The sequence below is a fragment of the Phacochoerus africanus genome, chromosome X (genome assembly GCF_016906955.1).
Source record: "Phacochoerus africanus isolate WHEZ1 chromosome X, ROS_Pafr_v1, whole genome shotgun sequence".
Lineage (NCBI taxonomy): Eukaryota > Metazoa > Chordata > Mammalia > Artiodactyla > Suidae > Phacochoerus > Phacochoerus africanus.
Window position 1 is genome coordinate 110,185,420 of NC_062560.1, and position 19,194 is coordinate 110,204,613.

At 38.3% G+C, this 19,194-nt stretch overlaps 1 protein-coding gene across 8 annotated transcripts in view; it reads right to left on the bottom strand.

Annotated features, from left to right (window-relative positions):
• Positions 1–19,194, bottom strand: part of SMARCA1 (SWI/SNF related, matrix associated, actin dependent regulator of chromatin, subfamily a, member 1) — a 74,278-nt gene that overhangs the window by 23,585 nt on the left and 31,499 nt on the right. For 7 of the 8 annotated variants that reach the window (XM_047764797.1, XM_047764796.1, XM_047764795.1 and 4 more), the window contains 5 exons: positions 18,273–18,405; positions 16,550–16,698; positions 13,345–13,464; positions 5,697–5,807; positions 5,320–5,433 (listed from right to left, as the gene is read on the bottom strand). In XM_047764797.1, coding sequence (XP_047620753.1) covers positions 5,320–5,433; positions 5,697–5,807; positions 13,345–13,464; positions 16,550–16,698; positions 18,273–18,405 — 627 coding nt within the window. The remainder of the gene's footprint in view (positions 1–5,319; positions 5,434–5,696; positions 5,808–13,344; positions 13,465–16,549; positions 16,699–18,272; positions 18,406–19,194) is intronic. The other variant, XM_047764801.1, reaches the window with a different exon arrangement.

Sequence of the window (19,194 nt, forward strand, 5' to 3'; positions counted from 1 at the left end):
TATGCAAGTTATCTTTCAAGGAAACATCTCAATTATTATGTGGGTTTCTAGTCAGATTGTAAGGAATCTGTGATTAAGAGCTATGTTCCATGGAAAAGTGAAAACTGGGGGTCTTGTTTCTTAGGAGTTTCAGCATAGAAATATGGAATACTGAATTACATGTGACAACACATAAAATGAAAGCAGTAACCTGAAATCAGCTCTCTGTATTTTAGTTCTAACACAGCAAAACAGGTGGCCCACAATGACACATTATCAAAACTCACAAAGATTACAGAACTGCCTGCATTTGTCAAACGTTTACATCCATCTCTAGAGAATTTTCTATTGAAGATACATGTTAGAAGGTTCTACAGATTTTTTCACCTTCTAATATGGTAAAACTCTTTCACTCTAGGACTTAGACTGACTCAATGGGACTTCTGGGTACTCTGGATTTTTTAAATTCTGCAACTGCAATTTTAATTCAGTCGCCTTCTTCCAATAGAAAGATTTTAGTGAACAACTGACTAAAACCACTAAGTAACTCCTTTAAGTCACAAGAGCAATGAAGCTTCTGAATATGTCTAACAAGGTCAAAGCTTGGACAGCAGGGAAAATTGGCATATAATGCACAGCTAGCTACCCACCAAGTGGCTAGGACAAAACAAATACTTCTCTCTGCCTCAAATAAAACAAAACTAGATCTTATTACCAGAAAAACTGCTGTGACCTTGTTGTGCTGAATATCGAGGGAGAAAAAAACAAAGTAGAGAATACAAATGCAAATAAACAAGCCCTGGAGAAAAACGCCATTTACCAACTGCTTCAAACCTACTGAGCCCCTCACTAGCCCCACCCCAAATCACTAGAGAATGTGAGCGTGAGGACTCAGTGCACAAAATGCTACCATGCACAAGAGTGCCCCTAGCTTTAGACAAAACCTTTCTCCCTGGGCTAACAAACATTTCAGCAGAAAGGAGGAAAGGAGTCCCTTTTTGAGAACCTAACTGCATAGAGAATACCAGCAAACTCCACTACAGCAGTCCTGCTCATCTAACAAACGAGTGCTCCATTCACTTTGAGACTCGGGTGAGTTGTCTGGAGGTTTAGTAGGGGGAAAAACATCAATGCTAGATACCCTTGAGAAGATATGCCCAATACTTATCAATATGACATCATCTTTCATGGGAAGCTTTTGCAGATGATTAACATGCCATGCTCATCTATCCATACAGTTGGCCCTCTGTATCCGCGGGTTCTGCATCCGTGGATTCAAGCAACCTCAGGTCAAAAATACTTGGGGGGAAAAATCCAGAAAGTTCCAAAGAGCAAAACTTGAATTTGCTGCATGTTGGCAACTATTTCCATAGCACTCACATTGTATTTGTACCTATTTGCATAGCAATTACACTGTATTAGGTATTATAAGAAACACAGAGATGACATAAAATACATGGGCAGAATTACGTAGGTTACATGCAAATACTGTGCCATTTTATATAAGGTACTTGAGCATCCACGGATTGTGGTATGGGGGGGGGTGGTTCTGGAACCAATGCCCCGCAGATATTGAGGGACAACTGTACTCAAACACGAGACCCACCCAATTAAAGCACCCACCTTAGCTCAGGTCTGTAGCCCCTGGTAAAGAATGGAAGAGACAAGGTTCAGAAAGAACCAACATCCAGAATGTATTCGTCTTTGTCTTGTAAATCCTCAGCTAAGTATGCATTTGGAAGATCAAGGCAAGTCTTAAGACCATGCAAAGGCAACCCAGGATGGGGCTGAGGAGAGCTCAGGGCTAGGAGTGGAGTGGTAGAGGATCCATTCTCCATGCCCACTGCCACCACCACACTCCAAGCGACCACCATCTTCTCACCTTCACACTGCAGCAGCCTCCTGGCTTGTTTCCCTGAAGAAACTCACCATTCTCTGTGTTGCAGCCAGAGTGGTATTTTTTTTGGCTGCACCCAGGGCGTGTGGAAGTTCCCAGGCCAGGGATCAAATCCGTGCCACAGCAGCAACCCTGCAGTGACCACACCTGATCCTTAACTCCTGGAATTCCCGCTGCGCCACAAGGGAACTCCAACAGTGATTCTTAAAAATGTAAATCTGATCATAATCCACCACTTATAAGGAGATTGCCAAATTACTCAGGGATAATTACTCAACCTCTCTATGCCTCAATTTCCCTATTTATAAAATAGGCATGTAGTTCCAGCGCCCTTATGAGAATAATGAACTAATCATTCTAAGCAATTAAGAGCAAGCAACACAAGTAAGAACTAAATAAGTATCTGTTGTTATTATTTTATCACCCACCCACCCACCCCTCTGCCTTAAAAACACCTCGAAGGTTTTCTTTTGCTCTAAAGTTCAACCTAATTAATATGACCTTCATGATCCACATGATCGGACCCAACCCGTTCACCAGTTTCATCTCAAGTCATTCTCCTCCTCACCAACACCTATCCCAAGCAACACTAGCCTTCTTCCAACTTCTAAAAGGGCACTCCTCCTTCAGTCTGCAACACCTCTGTGCCTGTGGCTCCCCCACCTAAGCGATTCTCTCCTACACTTCACTGGGCCAATTCCCATGCATCTCTCTGATCTCGGCTGAGATGCTGGTCCTTAGGGACCACCATCCTGATCGCCCAGTTCACATCAGATACCCATGTCATGCTCCCTGGTAGCAGCCTTTATAAGCACCAAAAGCAAATGTCACTACTCTGTGCTATCAGCTTCGTGTCTTGTCTCCTCCATTAGAATGTAAGTACCATGCACCGAGGAACCTTGTCTGTTTTATTCGCCAGTTTATCCTCAGAGCTTGGCATAGGCCCTGGCACAGAGGAGCACACAATAAGTATGTATTAAGTGAAGGCCAGCTTTACTTTCACTCATACTCGCTCTCCTGTCCTTCTCTCCAGGAGGTGAGGAAGAGAAAACAATAAGGTGCCATAGCACGGACTCCGTGCCATCTTCCCTCTCATTCATCCTCTTCCTCTCTTCTTGAACCTTCCTATCACCCTTCACAGCTGTCCCCTCATTCCTCCTCCTTCTAAAGTTTCCTCCCTCCTCCATCTCCTTCCAGTTGGCTACCACCCAACTGCCATGCAAGACCCCACCCGTAACCACAAACTGCCTGTAATGAAAGGCACTGTCTACATTAAAACCAGGGCTGTGGTGAGAATGTGGTGGGCACTGTATTATCTCAGGGAACAGAACTGCAATATCTCCAAAGAAGGAGCATGAACGGCTATATTAGCAGAGATGATTTTTTTATTGCTGCTACTTGACTACCACTTGGCTCACCTCCCAAACAACATGTCAAACCACTGTAAACACAGTCCTTATTTAGGGCTGCAGAAAGAGGCAGAGTTATGTCACATGCAGAAATAGCCCAGAATGTCTGAGTGGAAAGAGAACAGCATTTGAACCCTGAGAACCTGTGTTTGAGACCAGTCCCCTTGGCAACTCTCTAGATACCTGACCTTGAACGAGTCATTTAATCTCTCTAAACTTCAGTTTCCTCATCTATTACATGGAGTGATAGTAATACCTATCTCACTGGGTTTCTTAGAAATCAAATGAAAAATGCAGTAAAGTATTTCTTCAATTATAAAATGCTCTACACGGTTGATTACTAACCGAGGTCTAACATATCAGTTTAATTCTCCCATCAAGCCTCAGTAATAACAGTTAATAAAAGCACAGAAAATAATGATCTAAACCTAATGTTTTTTATAATCCTTAGTGGGATAATACATATATATATATATTTGTTTAAGAAACTTTATTAACTACCTTGTTAATTTTACTATTTTCATTTTATATCTTGAACCTGTAACTTGCCTGTTTCTTCAAACATACTGCTGTTTTTACTTTCTTTGAAACTGGTTTTATGCCTGGACGGAATGTTCAACCATGGTTACTTTATTCTTGTACGACTTGCTAAGAAGGATTTTATCCAGTCCTGTTGGTTAAATACATTCAAATTTAATCAAATTTCCCTAACCAGTTTATAACTAACCACTTACGTTCACCTTAAATTTTTATTCCTATTTATATATATTTCCATTTAACTCAGCCCTACTTCTTGTTCCTATTTATATATATATATATATATATATATATATATATATATTTCTCCTTATATTCACCTTAAGTTTCTTATCCATACATAAATAATATATAGATTTTGGTACATAAACAGCAAGCAAAGATTTTTTTGGCTCTATTTCAAATGACAATGCTCTAACTCTGGATAAATAGTAGAAACACTCTAGAGATTCACTCAGTTTCCAAAATATTAACTAACTAAATATCCCATATATAGGGAGCTTTATAAAATAACTGGTTATAGTTCCACTTGTGATTAATGTTCATAAAATAAATTTTAAAACACAGCTTCCAATTCATAAAACAGAAATCATCATGAAATTATAATAGTGTTAATATTTTTATAATTTTATTCATACTATTGATTATTATACTTTTGGTCATCCCTTTCCATTCACTGGGAAGTCCATTTCAACATACAGAAATAAACTGGTATGCTTAATCTCTGACAGCTTTAGTATGACAAATATTAAGCTTCACTCACTATAAATGAGTTCCTCTCTAACTATAAATAAGAATTTTAAATTTCAAACGATCATTTTTAAATTCTATAATTCATTACTATGTCTATCACTATTTTAACACCCAAGTGACCACAATCCACTAGCCAGCAATAGAGCTTTCATCAGTCTATGAGCAATAAACACAAAAATACTATTTCTTGGTCATTTTGAGGAAAACAATAAAAAATTTCTTATCATGTAACATACATTCACTCTTTTTTTTTTTCCTTTTTTGGCCACACCCACGGCATATGGAAGTTCCTGGGCCAGAGATCAAATGTGAACCACATCTGTGGATCCTTAGCCCACTGTGCCAGGCCAGGAATCAAACCAGCAGCACCACAGAGACAAGCTGGATCATTAACCCACTGAGCCACAGCAGGAACTCCCAACATTCACTTCTAATTAAACACACACCTATTATTCATTCTACATATTCTTTGAGCACCTGAACACTAGCACTATCAAATATGTTATTACTATTTTGAAATATTGGATAATTCTCCATTAATTCCATTTAATGATGATCTTGCTGGTGATTAGAGAGTTTGATGCTTTACTTCCAGTTAGACCTCCTCTTTGGTTTTAAAAACACCACTACTTTGATTTACTCAGATTCTGTCACATTAAAATGAAACACTTTCTAGTCTAACTTAATAGAATACTGTAGCTTAAAAGATTACATTACTCTAATTTGATAAAGCTAAAAAATTACCTTATAGCCTATTGTCTTCCTATAATAAAGAATTTCCTTTTCGAGGAGCTCGAATAAGCGTGGTGGAAAAAACTGAAAATCTTGAACATTTGGCTGTTTTGGAGGTCGTGGAGCCTGTAGGGGAAAAATGCATTACACGTATATTTGTTTCAAGTATATTAAATGAACATACTTATCTTTTATTATTTCTTTTATATATAGAAAAATAAATACAATGGAATCCACTTACATGTTTGGAGCATATCAAGGACTTTTCTGCATTGCTGTTATATTTTAGGGACTAAGATTTAGTACTAATATAAGTAAACCCAAATTAGAGACCATGCTACAAGAGAATTCCACTATAGGAATTCTATCCCAGCCTCAGACTGTTTTACCTTTGGCACCTTTGGCTCGCTGACACGTAATGCCTCTCTGAAGTAGGCATCCACCGCATAGTTTGCTTTGCGTTCTCGTTTGGGAGGTTCAATCCATTCCACCATTCCAAGCTATACATGAAAACAAGAATGAGGAATTTAACTACTCCAAACAGCAAGGCTGTAGAAGCGTGAGAAAAGCAAAGCCATTAGAAAGAATAAAAACTTGCTTTGTAAAACTCTAATTCAAAGATACATGCACCCCACAGTTCATAGCAGCACTATTTACAATAGCCAAGATATGGGAACAAACCAACTGCCCATCCACAGACAATTGGTTTAAGAAGATGTGATACAGAGTTCTCACCATGGCTCAGCGGAAACAAATCTGACTAGTAACCCTTGAGGACGCAGGTTCAATCCCTGGCCTCGCTCAGTGGCTTAAGGACCCGGCGTTGCCGTGAGCAGTGTAGGTCACAGACGCTGCTGGGATCTGGCCTTGCTGTGGCTGTGGCATAGGCCGGCGGCTACAACTCCAATTCAACCCCTAGCCTAGGAACTGCCATATGCCACCGGAGCAGCCCTAAAAAGAAAAAGACATGATATATATGTATATATACACACATACACACACGCAAAGCAATACACTGAGCCATAAAAAAGAAGGCAATATTGCCATTAGCAGCAACATGGATGGACCTAGAGAATATTAATAAAGTCAAAGTCAAAGAAAAATACTATATGATATTACTTATATGTGGAAACTAAAAATAGTACAAATAAATTTATATACAAAACAGACCCCCAGACAGAAAACAAACGTATGGTTACCAAAGGGCACAGGGAGGAAGAGTGGGACAAATTAGAAGTATGGGATTAACAAACAACTATACATAAAATAGACTGGCAACAAGGATTTACTCTATAGCACAAAGAATTACATCCAATGTGGAGTTCCCACTGTGGCGCAGTGGAAACAAATCCGACTAGGAACCATGAGGTTGTGGGTTCGATCCCTGGCCTCACTCAGTGGGTTAAGGATCCAGCATTGCCAGAGCTGCGATGTAGGTCTCAGATGCAGCTCAGATCCCGTGTTGCATGGCTGTGGTGTAGGCTGGCAGCTGCAGCTCTGATTTGACCCCTAGCCTGGGAACCTCCATATGCTGCAAGTGCAGCCCTAAAAAGCAAAAAAAAAAAAATTATATTCAATATCCCATGATAATCCATAATGGAAAAGAACCTGAAAAGAAATAACTGAATCACTCTGCTGTATACCCAAAAATAACACAGTATTGTAAATCAGCAATACTTGAATTATTTTAAAAACTCGTTTTTATAAGGCACAATTATACATCCCGAATTCTAAAACTTTGTACTATATACCAAGTTCAGGTGTGCATGCAAGGATGATTTTCTTTTTTGTTTTTAAGTAAGTTTAAAACTTAGCTTTTCCTTATAATTGAGAAGAATTTACACAACCTGGTTAATATTTTATGTCAAAATAAATAAACAGCATCTAATATATGAGGAAGACTAATACTGATTCTGTTAACTCTGTTAAGTGTATGAATTAGGAAATAGCTAAAAGTCATAAATAATGAATATCAACATTACATGCATACATCCCTTCAAATCAAGAGAAATTGTACAATGAGACCTCTTGGTAAGGTGGCTGTGGGAAAAGCCAGTGGAATCAGAAAGACCTGAACTTGAAACCAGGTTCTACTACTTTACCAACTGTATAACTTTGAAGAAATTATTTTTTCCATCTGTAAAATGGGAATAATATTAATACCTACCCAGAGGATTAAATGTGACCATATATTGTAAAGCATTAAGTAAACAACCAAGAATTAAATGTAAGTTATTATTAAACATCCAAAGTGGGGTGAACAATGATTTGGCAGCATTACAAAGCTTTCCTCCAATATCAGCTAGAAAATGCAATTTAAAAGCCAAGAGACAAAAGTGACAATATAAAGTTCCAAAGTCTGTAGGTACAGTTTTCCAGTTCGGATAGTCTTCCTGATTTCACAGTGCCTAGCCTAGTGCCTTTACACAAATGAGGCCATTAATCTACAAATAATGATCCCACTCTATGTGACCTTATCTACAGGGTGAGCTCTAGCCTTGGTATCCTATTTTAAGAGTAGATGATAGACTAAGATGACTAGATTGGTTAGAAATCCACACAATTTCAGTGTCTAGAGAAGTAAAGACTAAAGACAAAATGGTGGCATCCACATATGTAAAAGTCTATCAAAGAGGAAAAAAACAGTTCTTTGTTGATCCTTAAGATTAAAACCAATGTGGAAAGTCATAGGAAAGTAGACTGCTACTCAATATAATTTAACAAACATAACTACCTATTTGCAAGTCAATGTCAAGGATACAAAGATGAATAATAAAACAATCTCTTCCACCAAGAAGCTTATAAGCCAAATAGGACATTTTCTCAGAACCAGAGAATATAAAACAATGAAATGAAATATCCTGAGAGGAGAGGAGTAAGAGTCCCAACATGACGGCATTTAAAGAGAGGCTGGATGCGGAGAGATTTAAAAAAAAAAAAAAAAACAGAGGCTGGCTAACTATTCTAGATGCTACAGATGGGATTTCTTAATTACAAAACAGGTTAGACTAAATGACCTTTAAGGTCTCTTAATTCTAAGAGTCCGTGGGATGTGGGTAGTATAACATGAGTTGAGTAAAATAAGAAATATCCAGAATAATGAAACAAGTTTTGTTTTGTTTTTCCCCTCAAGTGGATTAATATGAGATGATAGTAATGGAAAATTACTATCTGGATAGTATTTTTAAAATAACCAATATTTTATTTGTCTCAATTGAGTGAAAATAAATCAACAATAACTTACTAAAAGTAATATATTTGGCCACTTGACCTATATGTGTTTGAAGGTGTAGATATTCAAATTTGCAGTAAGTAGTAAAGGCCAATTCCTGAACTTTCAAAAACAGACTAAATCATGTGAATTAGTTTTAGATTAATACAAACATATTCGAGTTAATTTATTCAGATTCAATGTCAGTCATTAATTCACCAGGTATGGTTATAAACTAATGCAACTAGTTCAACAAGTCCTATATGAAAATCTACCTCACTGCAATTCCCATGATATGTATGAACAACATTCTTGCAGTTTTTCAATTCTCTTCGAAGGATAATATGAACCTATTTTTGAGAACCTATCTAGAAAATATGGAAAGACAAATAAAATACAATCTCAACTCAGAATATTCAGGAAAAAAAATCTGAGAGTTCCCATTGTGGCTCAATGGGAACAAACCCAACTGGTATCCATGAGGACACAGGTTCATTCATTCCCTGGCCTCATTCAGTGGGTTAAGCATCCGATGTTGCCATGAGCTACGGTGTAGGTCACAGACATGGCTCGGATCCCAAGTTGCTGTAGCTGTGGTGTAAGCCAGCAGCTGTAGCTCTGATTCAATCCCTAGCCTGGGAACTATACGCCATGGATGTGGCCCTAAAAAAGAAAAATTTTTTTAAATTTTTTAATCTGATTTAATCAGACATTCTATTACAAAAGTACAAATCATCATAGTTGTTATTAAGTTTCTCTGTATCTGTACATCATTATTTTGCTAGAATTAGAAGCACAGAAAAACCTGTTATATTAAAAACAGACAAACATTTTACTAAGCCTAATTCTCCTCTAAGGACGTAGATAAGAAACATCACTGATATTTAGACTTTTCACTATTTAATATTTTCCACTTTATAAGACACTCTTAATACCAATAAGCCCCCGGGAATAATTGTAAAATTAATAAAATCCGTATCACATAATGAGATCTAAAAAGCATATTGGAAAGGCAGTTTCCACCCCGTGCATGCAGGCTAGCACCTCCATCTCATCAGAATAAACCATAAGTAGTCTGAAGTAAGGTTATAAATAGAATAACCACATAGACTTTGGTCAAGATACTAAAAACTAACCAGAAATAATGGTAGCTGCAAAGCATTATCACCGTAATACCTGTAATGCAAACTAAACTAAAATGCCTCCCCTCTCAATTTTCAACAAAATCGATTGGGAAGAATAAGCTTTTTTTTATAATTTTTTAAAAATTCTTTCCCACTGTACAGCATGGGGATCAAGTTATTCTTACATGTATACATTTTTTCCCCACCCTTTGTTCTGTTGCAATCTGAGTATCTAGACATAGTCCTCAAGGAAGAATAAGCTTTTTATTTTAACAAATTCATTCTGTCAGTTAAGAAAATAACATCTTTATGGAACAATCTGAGTAACAAAATTTAAAAATACAGAATTGTATTAGAACTCAAAAAATAAGTATCTTTGAGTCCATGCTTATATAAATAAATGAGTACATAAATAAAAAGGGAGAAGGAAGAGCTTCTCCTTACAGAAAAATCCCAATTAATAAACATACATGGAATGAAGAAAATACAAAATTACCATTAGGTAAACACCACAATAAGAACTACTGCAGGTGACCTCCACCAAGAGACTGCTAAAAATCACAGGTGAAAGTTTGAGGAGTATCTCCCCCAAGATATTTATCATTTACAAAAGAAAAAATGGTAACTCTCTGGTGGAAAAACCCAGCAGACACCTTCTCAACTAAGTGATTACGGTTGACATCGCCAGTAATACAACACCATGACGTCGTATGTTCCCCGGTACAATGTACTGAGAAAGACCGACATCCCCTCCAAGGCATTCTTGCCAAAAATGCATAACCTCAGTCAATCATGAGAAAATGTCAGACAAACCCAAAGTGAGAGACAAACTACAAGACAACCAAACAATACTCTTCTAAAGTGACAATATCATGAAAGACAAAGACTGAGAATTATCACAGATTAGAAAAACACAAGGAGAACAGCAACAAAAGGCAAGGTAGAGCAAGAGAATGAGAAGACAAGCCACAGACTGGGAGAAAGTGTTTGCAAAAGATATGTCTGATAAAAGACTATTATCCAAAGTTATGCAAAGAACTCTTAAAACTCAACAATAAGAAAACAATCCGATTTTTAAATGAGCAAAAAATCTCAACGGACACCTCCCCAATGAAATATACTGACGACAAATAAGCAAAGGTAAAGATGTTCAACATAATATGTCATCAATGAAATCCAAATTAAAGCAAAACCACTACACACCTACTAGAATGGCAAAATTCCAGAACACTGATAACACCAAACGCTGGTGAGAATGTGGAGTAACAGGAACTCTCATTCACTGCCCGTAAGAATTCAAAATGGTATGGCCACTTTGGAAGACAGGTTGGCAATTTCTTACAAAATCAAACATACTCTTACCATACAATCCAGCAATAGTGCTCCTTGGGATTTACCCACAAGAGTTGAAAATCCATACAAAAAACCTGCACATCAATGTTTGTGGCGGCTTTATTCATAATTACCAAAACTTGGAAGCAACCAAGATTGTCCTTTAGTAGATGAATGCATAAATAAACTGTAGTACATCCAGAAAAATAAATGTTACTCAGCAGTACGAAGAAATGAGCTATCAAGCCATGAAAAGGCATGAAGGAACTTAAAACGCATATTGCTAGGTGAAAGAAGCCAATGAGAAAAGGATACATACTGCATGATTCCAACTATATGATGTTCTGTAAAGGGCAAAACTATGGAGACAGTACAAAAATCAGTTGTTTCTGGGGGTTGAGGAGAGGGAGGGATTAGTATGCAGCACACGGAGAGTTTTTAGGGCCGTGAAACTATTCTGGATGATATTATAACAGGGGATAGCAGTCATTTATTGCTATCCAAACCCACAGACTGTGTAACACCAAAAGTGAACTTTAATGTAAATGATGGACTGTGAGTGATGTTATGTCAATGTAGCTTTAACTGTAACAAATATACCACTCTGGTGTGGGATGTTGACAGTGCAGGAAGCTGGGGAGGGGGCAGAAGGAATATGGGGACTCTTTGTATTTGCCACTCAATTGTGCTGCGAACCTAAAACTGCTCTTGGAGTTCCCGTCATGGCATAGCAGAAATGAATCCGACTAGGAACCCACTAGAGGTTTCAGGTTCAATCCCTGGCCTTGCTCAGTGCGTTAAGGATCTGGCATTGCTGTGAGCTGTGCAGTAGGTCACAGACGCGGCTTGGATCTGCTGTTGCTATGCCTGAGGCTGTGGTTGGAGGCTACAGCTCCGATCAGACCCCTAGCCTGGGAATGTCCATATGCCGCGGGTACACCCCTCAAAAAGACAAAAGCCAAAAAAAAAAAAAAAAAACCTGCTCTCAAAAATAAAACTCTAGGAGTTCCCATTGTGGCTCAGTGAAAACAAATCTGACTAGCATCCATGAGCATGCAAGTTTGATCCCTAGCCTCGCTCAGTGGGTTAAGGATCCAGTGTTGCCGTGAGCTGTGGTGTAGGTCACAGACACGGCTCAGATCTCATGTTGCTGTGGCTGTGGTGTAGGCCAGCAGCTACAGCTCCGATTCGACCCCTATCCTGGGACCCTCCGTATGCTGTGGGTGCAGTCCTAAAAAACGAAACAAAACAAAACAAAACAAAACAAAAACCCTCCTTTTATAATTAGCAAAGTGAGATCCTGGATTATAAACCCTGGAACAGGGAAAGGTCATTGGGTAGAAAACATGTTAATTTCCTAGATTTGACTGGTGTAGCATGATTAATTAAATTGGTAATATTAGGGGAAGCTGAGTTAGAGATATATGTGAACTGTTCTACTTTTTTGCAATAAAGTCTCAAGTCATTTCAAAATTACAAAGTTTTAAAAACTTACAGCCATAATTTCAGTTTAAACAAACTAAATAAAACCCCATTTCTTCAAAAGGCCTTTGCTGCCCATGAATTATATATTACAAGGCATTATTTTTTAAATGAGACCACCTGCAATAAAGTCCTTCTGGCATCTAAGTAACTATATGTTAACAATAATATTATTACTAATATAATTAATACTAAGTGCCACGAATTTTGTTCTAATTACTCTGTGATGTCATTACTACAACCTCCATTTGATCGGTTAAAAAAATTGATTATCCAAAGTCACTTAATTAGTGATAGAGTTGTAATTTCAGTTTCAGAATCCAGGAATTCAACCACAATCCTGTATACTGCTTCTCAAGAACAAAAGTACTGGTAGTAGTGGTAGCAGCAACAGCAAGAATGATGATGATGGTGGTGATAATACTAATAAACCAGGAGTTCCCATTGTGGCTCAGCAGTTAACGAAGCCAACTAGCATCTATGAGGACGTGGGTTCAATCCCTGGCCTCCCTCAGTGGGTTAAGGATCCGGCGTTGCCGTGAGCTGTGGTGTAGGTGCAGACTCAGCTTGGATCTGGCATTGCTGTGGCTGTGGTGTAGGCCAGCGGCTACAGCTCCGATTCGACCCCTAGCAGGGGAACCTCCATATGCCGCGGGCGTGACCCTAAAGAGACAAAAAGACAAAAATCATCATCATCATCATTATCATCATCACCAACCAGCAAAATATACTAAAGATAGCCCTTGGGTAAGGTTGAACATTCTGACCTCTATCACTCTCACTCTATAGCAGAATACTGTGAAATAGGTAAGTGCCAGTGTTTAATATATAGTTGTTATGGAAAGAAATGCTAATTTGAGCATCTAATGGTTGAGGGTAAAGTGTTACCTTCTGTTTTTCTCTATAATCTTCTCCTTCAAACTTGTACAAACTTTGTTCAGTGTCCATTCTAAAATTTCTCAGAGAAGACTCTCCCATTTTCTGCAAGCGTTCATTCATCTCTGCGGTCTAAAGTTGAATGCATCGAAATTAGAAAATTATCACCAAATTACTTATAAAAATCTGTGGATTCGCCATCTTTTCAACAGTTAGGTTTTGACACAAAATGTCCAATCTGTTAATTCACAAGGTAAGAATGCAATGCTAACATGAAACTCGAATATAAATTTAATTTGCCCCAAGTATTTTATTTTTTTCTTTTTCAGCCACACCTGCAGCATATGGAAGCTCCCAGGCCAAGGATCAAATCCAAGCCGTAGCTGCTACCTACACCACAGCTACGGCAATGCCTGATCCTTAACCCACTGCACCACAGCAGCAACTCCAGCCCCAAGTATTTTAAATACTTAAATGATTCTTCTGAAGTGTTCTCACTTAGGCTTTCTTTAAAATCTTTTATTATTGAGGATATAGCCATATTATAATTTCTGTGGCATAATTTTAATGGGACAAATGGCTAATGCTAAAATAAAGGCACACTTGGATTAAACAACACATATTGCATGCTAACATGAAACACACACAAGATTGCTCAAAATTCAACATATGACCGCAGATACATGAAAAGGTGCTCAATGTCACTAATCATGGGAAATGCAAATCAAAGCCACAATGAGATATCACCTCAACCTGTTAGAATAACTATTATCAAAAAGGCAAGAAATAATAAGTGTTGGTGAGGATTTGTAGAAAAGGAAATCCTTATACATTCGGTGGGATTGAAGAACAGTATGGGGGTTCCTCAAAAAATTAAAAATAAAGCTACTGTATGAGGCAGCAATTCCACTCCTGGGTATTAATCTGAAGGAAATCAAGACACGAACTCCCAAAATATACCCGCACCCCCACGTTTGTTGCAGCATTATTTACAACAGCCAAGACATGGAAACAACCTAAGCATCCATTGATGAGTGAATGGATAGAGAAAACGTGGTGTATAATGTATACAATGGAATACCACTCAGCCGTAAGAGAGAAGGAAATCCTGCCATTTGTGACAACATGGATGGACCTTGAGGTGGTTATGCTAAATAAGTTAGAGGAAGAGAAATACCATATGATCTTACTAATATTTGGAATCTAAAAAGAAAAAAAGAAAACCAAACTCACAGATATAGAGAACAGATTGGTTGGTTGCCAGGAGTGGGGTGCAGGTGAATAGTTATAAAATAAATAAGTCCTGGGGATATACTGTAAATATATGGATGTGGTACATATGAATATATTTATATATATATATATATCATCAGAAACAAAAAATAGTCTGAAAGTAAAAATTCAACCAATTTACAGAAAATACAGCAAATAAGTGACATACATGATAAAATACCCCATGGGGATGGAAGGAGCAAAATCCAAACCGAGCAACTCGGAAGGCAAACAATCTAGTTCCTTCACCAAATAAATTACAAGGGAAATAATATATAAACGGACGAAGAACCTACAGGTTAAAAAAGATACAGGAGTTCCTGTGGCTCAGGCAGGTTAAGAACCTGACTAGTATCCACAAGGAAGCAGGTTTGATCCCTAATCTCACTCAGCAGGTTAAGGATCTGGCATTGCTGCAAGCTGCAGCATAGGTTGCAGACACGGCTCCGATCCACTATTGCTGTGGCTATGGCGTAGGCCAGCAGCTGCAGCTCCAATTCAACCCCTGGCCTGGGAATTTCCATATGCTTCGGGTGCAGCCCTAAAAAAAATCAAAAATCAAAAATAAATTAAAAAGATACAGATAACATATCCACCAATGGCAATGTATGGACCCTACATATAGCCCTATTTTTTTAAAAGCAAGCTACTTCTGAGATAACTGGAAATCTGAATACCAACTGGAATTTGATGTTAAAGAATTACTGGAACTTTTCAGGTGGGAGAGTCTCTTAATGATTGTGTTTCGAAAGAGTTATTTTTTAGAAATCCATGGAACTGGGGGTGTAAATGGAGCAGGACTGGTTGATGTTTGTTGGAAATAGTATTAAGTACATGGAGGTTCATCACACTATTCTGTCTACTTTTGCTTATGTTTGAAATTATCCATAATTCGTGAAAAAGGTAAATTCATCACAAAACTGTAATATTCTAAAACAGCTTATTATACTTTAACAAATAATGCTTTAACAAATACAAACATACTTAAACAAATACAAAATATACTTTAACAAATAATTCACAAAATGTTCACAAAAGGTTTTCAGTTAACACAATGTATCAGCAGATAATTTCTAATCCCATAGAAATGCAGTCATAGAAATGCAGTCATAGAAATGCAGTCCTGGATTACCTATTGTGGCTCATTGGGTTAAGAACCCAACTAGTGGAGCTCCCAGTGTGGCTCAGTGGTAATGAACTTAACTAGTACCCGTGAGGATGCAGGTTCAATCCCTGGCCCTACTCTGTGGGTTAAGGATCTAGCGTTGCCATAAGCTGCAGTGGAGGTCACAGATGCAGCTTAGACCCAGCATTGTGCGTGGCGGCTGTGGCATATGCCGGCAGCTGTAGCTCCAATTCAACACCTGAGAATTTCCATATGCCATGGGTGCGGCTCTGACAAAAAAAAAAAAAGAACCCCCAACTAGCATCCATGAGGTTTGGGTTCGATCCCTGGCCTCGCTCAGTGGGTTAAGGGACTATAATATATGTTGTAACTCTCACATGCAACTCTCAGATCTGGCATTGCTATGGCTGTGGCGTAGGCTGGCAGCTACAGCTCCAATCCGACCCCTAGCTTGGGAACTTCCATATGCCACAGGTACAGCCCTAAAAAGAAAAACAAACAAACAAACAAAAAAGTGCAGTCCTGATAATGTGATCAAACACAAAATTTATCTGGCTTTTAAGAAGAATAAATACCAACATTAAAAGTGTCAGATATAAGGTCACTCATTTTTAAACTCTGGTTCTTAGTCTTTCTCACCAAAAATTAAACTAAAAAAAAGTAATTACCCCTGTACATAAATCCACAAATTCTTAGGAAGAGCATGAGTCACTTGAAATATGCAGTTTGAAACATGCATTTGAAATAACACAATACAATAATCATGCTGAAGTGTGTTAATTTTAAAGCAATCCATCATGAACTGCCGTTTTAACTAACCTTCCTTTCCCCTCTTTCCAGAAGAGTTGTAATGTCTTCATCTGTCAGCTCACTTTCTTTAGAAGCAAAAACATGGGTGGCTCCATGACGTATCATTTGCAGCATTTCTTCTTTTGCCATCTTGTTAGACTGTTGGTCGATGAGTCTTCCTAACAATAAAAATAAAAGTTGCATATATTCAATGATATACCAAAGAGAGCAGAGCATAATAGTTTTATCAGACACTAGTACATTTAACCGTAAGTAAAGCTTTAGAACAGAAAATTAGTGAGCTTTCAAGTAAATTTTTCATGAACAACCCTGCAAGGTTTTCTTCTACCATACCTTCTATATCAATATGAATATCCTTCTATAAAATTCAGTTAAGGAGTTCCAGTCGTGGCTCAGCAGTTAACGAACCCGACTAGTATCCATGAGGAATTGAGTTCGATCCCTGGCCTCACTCAGTGGGTTAAGGATCTGGCGTTGCCATGAGCTGTGGTGTAGGTCGCAGACACAGCTCGGATCTGGCGTTGCTGTGGCTATGGTGTAGGGCCAGCAGCTGTAGCTCCACTTAGATTCCTAGCCTGGGAACCTCCATGTGCTGCAGGTGTGGCACTAAGATGACCAAAAAAAAAAAAAAAAAAATTTCAGTTAAAACACGGAAGGAAAGAAATATTTTTTCATGTTCAAACTTCATTTCTCAGATTATTTCTCTGTATGAAAAGGCACCCTCAGCAGTACCGTTGTGACTCAGAGGTAACAAACCCGACTGGTATTCATGAGAATGCAGGTTCGATCCCTGGCCTTGCTCAGTGAGTTAAGGATCAGGCAGTGCCATGAGCTGTGGTGTAGGATGCAGCTGGGATCCCAAGTTGCTATGGCTGTGGTGTAGGCCAGCAGTTACAGCTCTATTTGACCCCTAGCCTGGGAACGTCCATATGCTCCAGGCATTCCCCCCCCCCCCCCCCGCCAAAAAAAAAAAGAAAAGAAAAGGCACCCTCTAATACATAGGATTTTTTATTATTTTTTTTCTCTTTCAGCTGTCCCAAGGCACATGGAGTTCCCTGGCCAGGGATCAGATCCAAGCCACAGTTGCAACCTAAGCTGCAGGTGCTGCAACGCTGGATCCTTAACCCACCGTGCCAGGCCGGGGATCGAACCTGCATCCCAGTGCTCTCAAGACACCACCTATCCCATTGCGCCTCAGTGGGAATTCCTCTAAACACAGGTTTCTAATTTTTTAAACCAAACATTTTATGTGTTAAATAATACCAAGTACTTCAAAAGAGATGCCACTGACATTCAACTATAAGCTAGTGATGTTCAACTAACTACTCCACATATTGAACGCGAGGCTTCAAAATACAAAGACTTAAATTAGCACTTTTAATTTTTAAAATTATTTGAAGTTTTACTGACGTATAGTTGATTTATAATGTTGTGATCATTTCTGCCACACAACAAAGTGATTCAGTTATACATATACACACATCCATTCTTTTTTCAGGTCCCTTTCCCATATAGGTTTATCACAGAATATTAGGTAGAATTCGCTGTGCTATTCAATGGTCCCCACTGACCCTCCATTCCATATACAACAGTGTGCATACAGCATTTTTTAATTGACTTTTTTCTCTAAGTTTGCAGAGTTTGGTCAACTTTCCTTAAAAGTCATCTCCTTTAAAGAAAACTGCATGTATTTTTGCAAAAAGCACCTAATTAAGTTTACATGTATAAATACCTTGTTGTATGACAATTGAGTCAAGTCTCAGTTTTATCTCAGCTCTTTCAACAATCCTTTCTTCAACAGTATTGTCAGTGATAAGACGAAACACACGTACTGGCTTCTTCTGACCAATACGATGTGCCCGATCCTAGCAGAAAGAATCCTTATATAAGACATTGGGTATTCTGGATAAAATACATGATATAATCACCTTATGTTAGGAAATTCTGGAAATAAAATTAGTTCCTGATCTCTCAAGACCTGCCACTTTTGAAAGGAGGATAATGAGTATTAAGAATATCTAGAGACCCCTGGGAACAAAAAAATCTGCAAATATTCCAACATACCATTAATGGAAACTTCCAGAAGGACGACGGACAAAACCCCTTTAAGATAAGGACTAAAGGGAGCTGAAAGCTTCTAGATTAAGTTACTAAGTAACTTGAAGCCACTTAAATACAAACATCTTCCACACTAGCAAGGAGTTTTTTTAAATGAGGGGCAAAGTAGTTAACAAGGATTGCTATGGTGACAAAAGTCAGCTTTCTCTCATCAGCAGGCAGTTTTTTCTGCTTACTGGGGCAATTCATGGATCTGTAGCAAAGGGTCATAAAAATTAACGGGATATTAATATCCTTACTATAGCGTCTAGAATTGGTCTTATGGTTTACACTTGGTAAAAGTGACAGGTGGCAAGTTCTGATAACATGTAAATAGCTAGGGGGAGTGTTTTTAAAACACAGAAGCTGCCAGAGCAAATAGGTGAAAGAAAGGAAATAGGTAGTCAAGAAAAGAAAACCAAAGAAAACAAGGATCAAAACAGCCCTTGTAAAAACAAAACAAAACAAAAAACACACAGCCCTTGTACTAAATATTAAAACACTAGATCCAGTAATGGTTTCAACACAGCACACTTACAAAGACTGCAACACCCTTA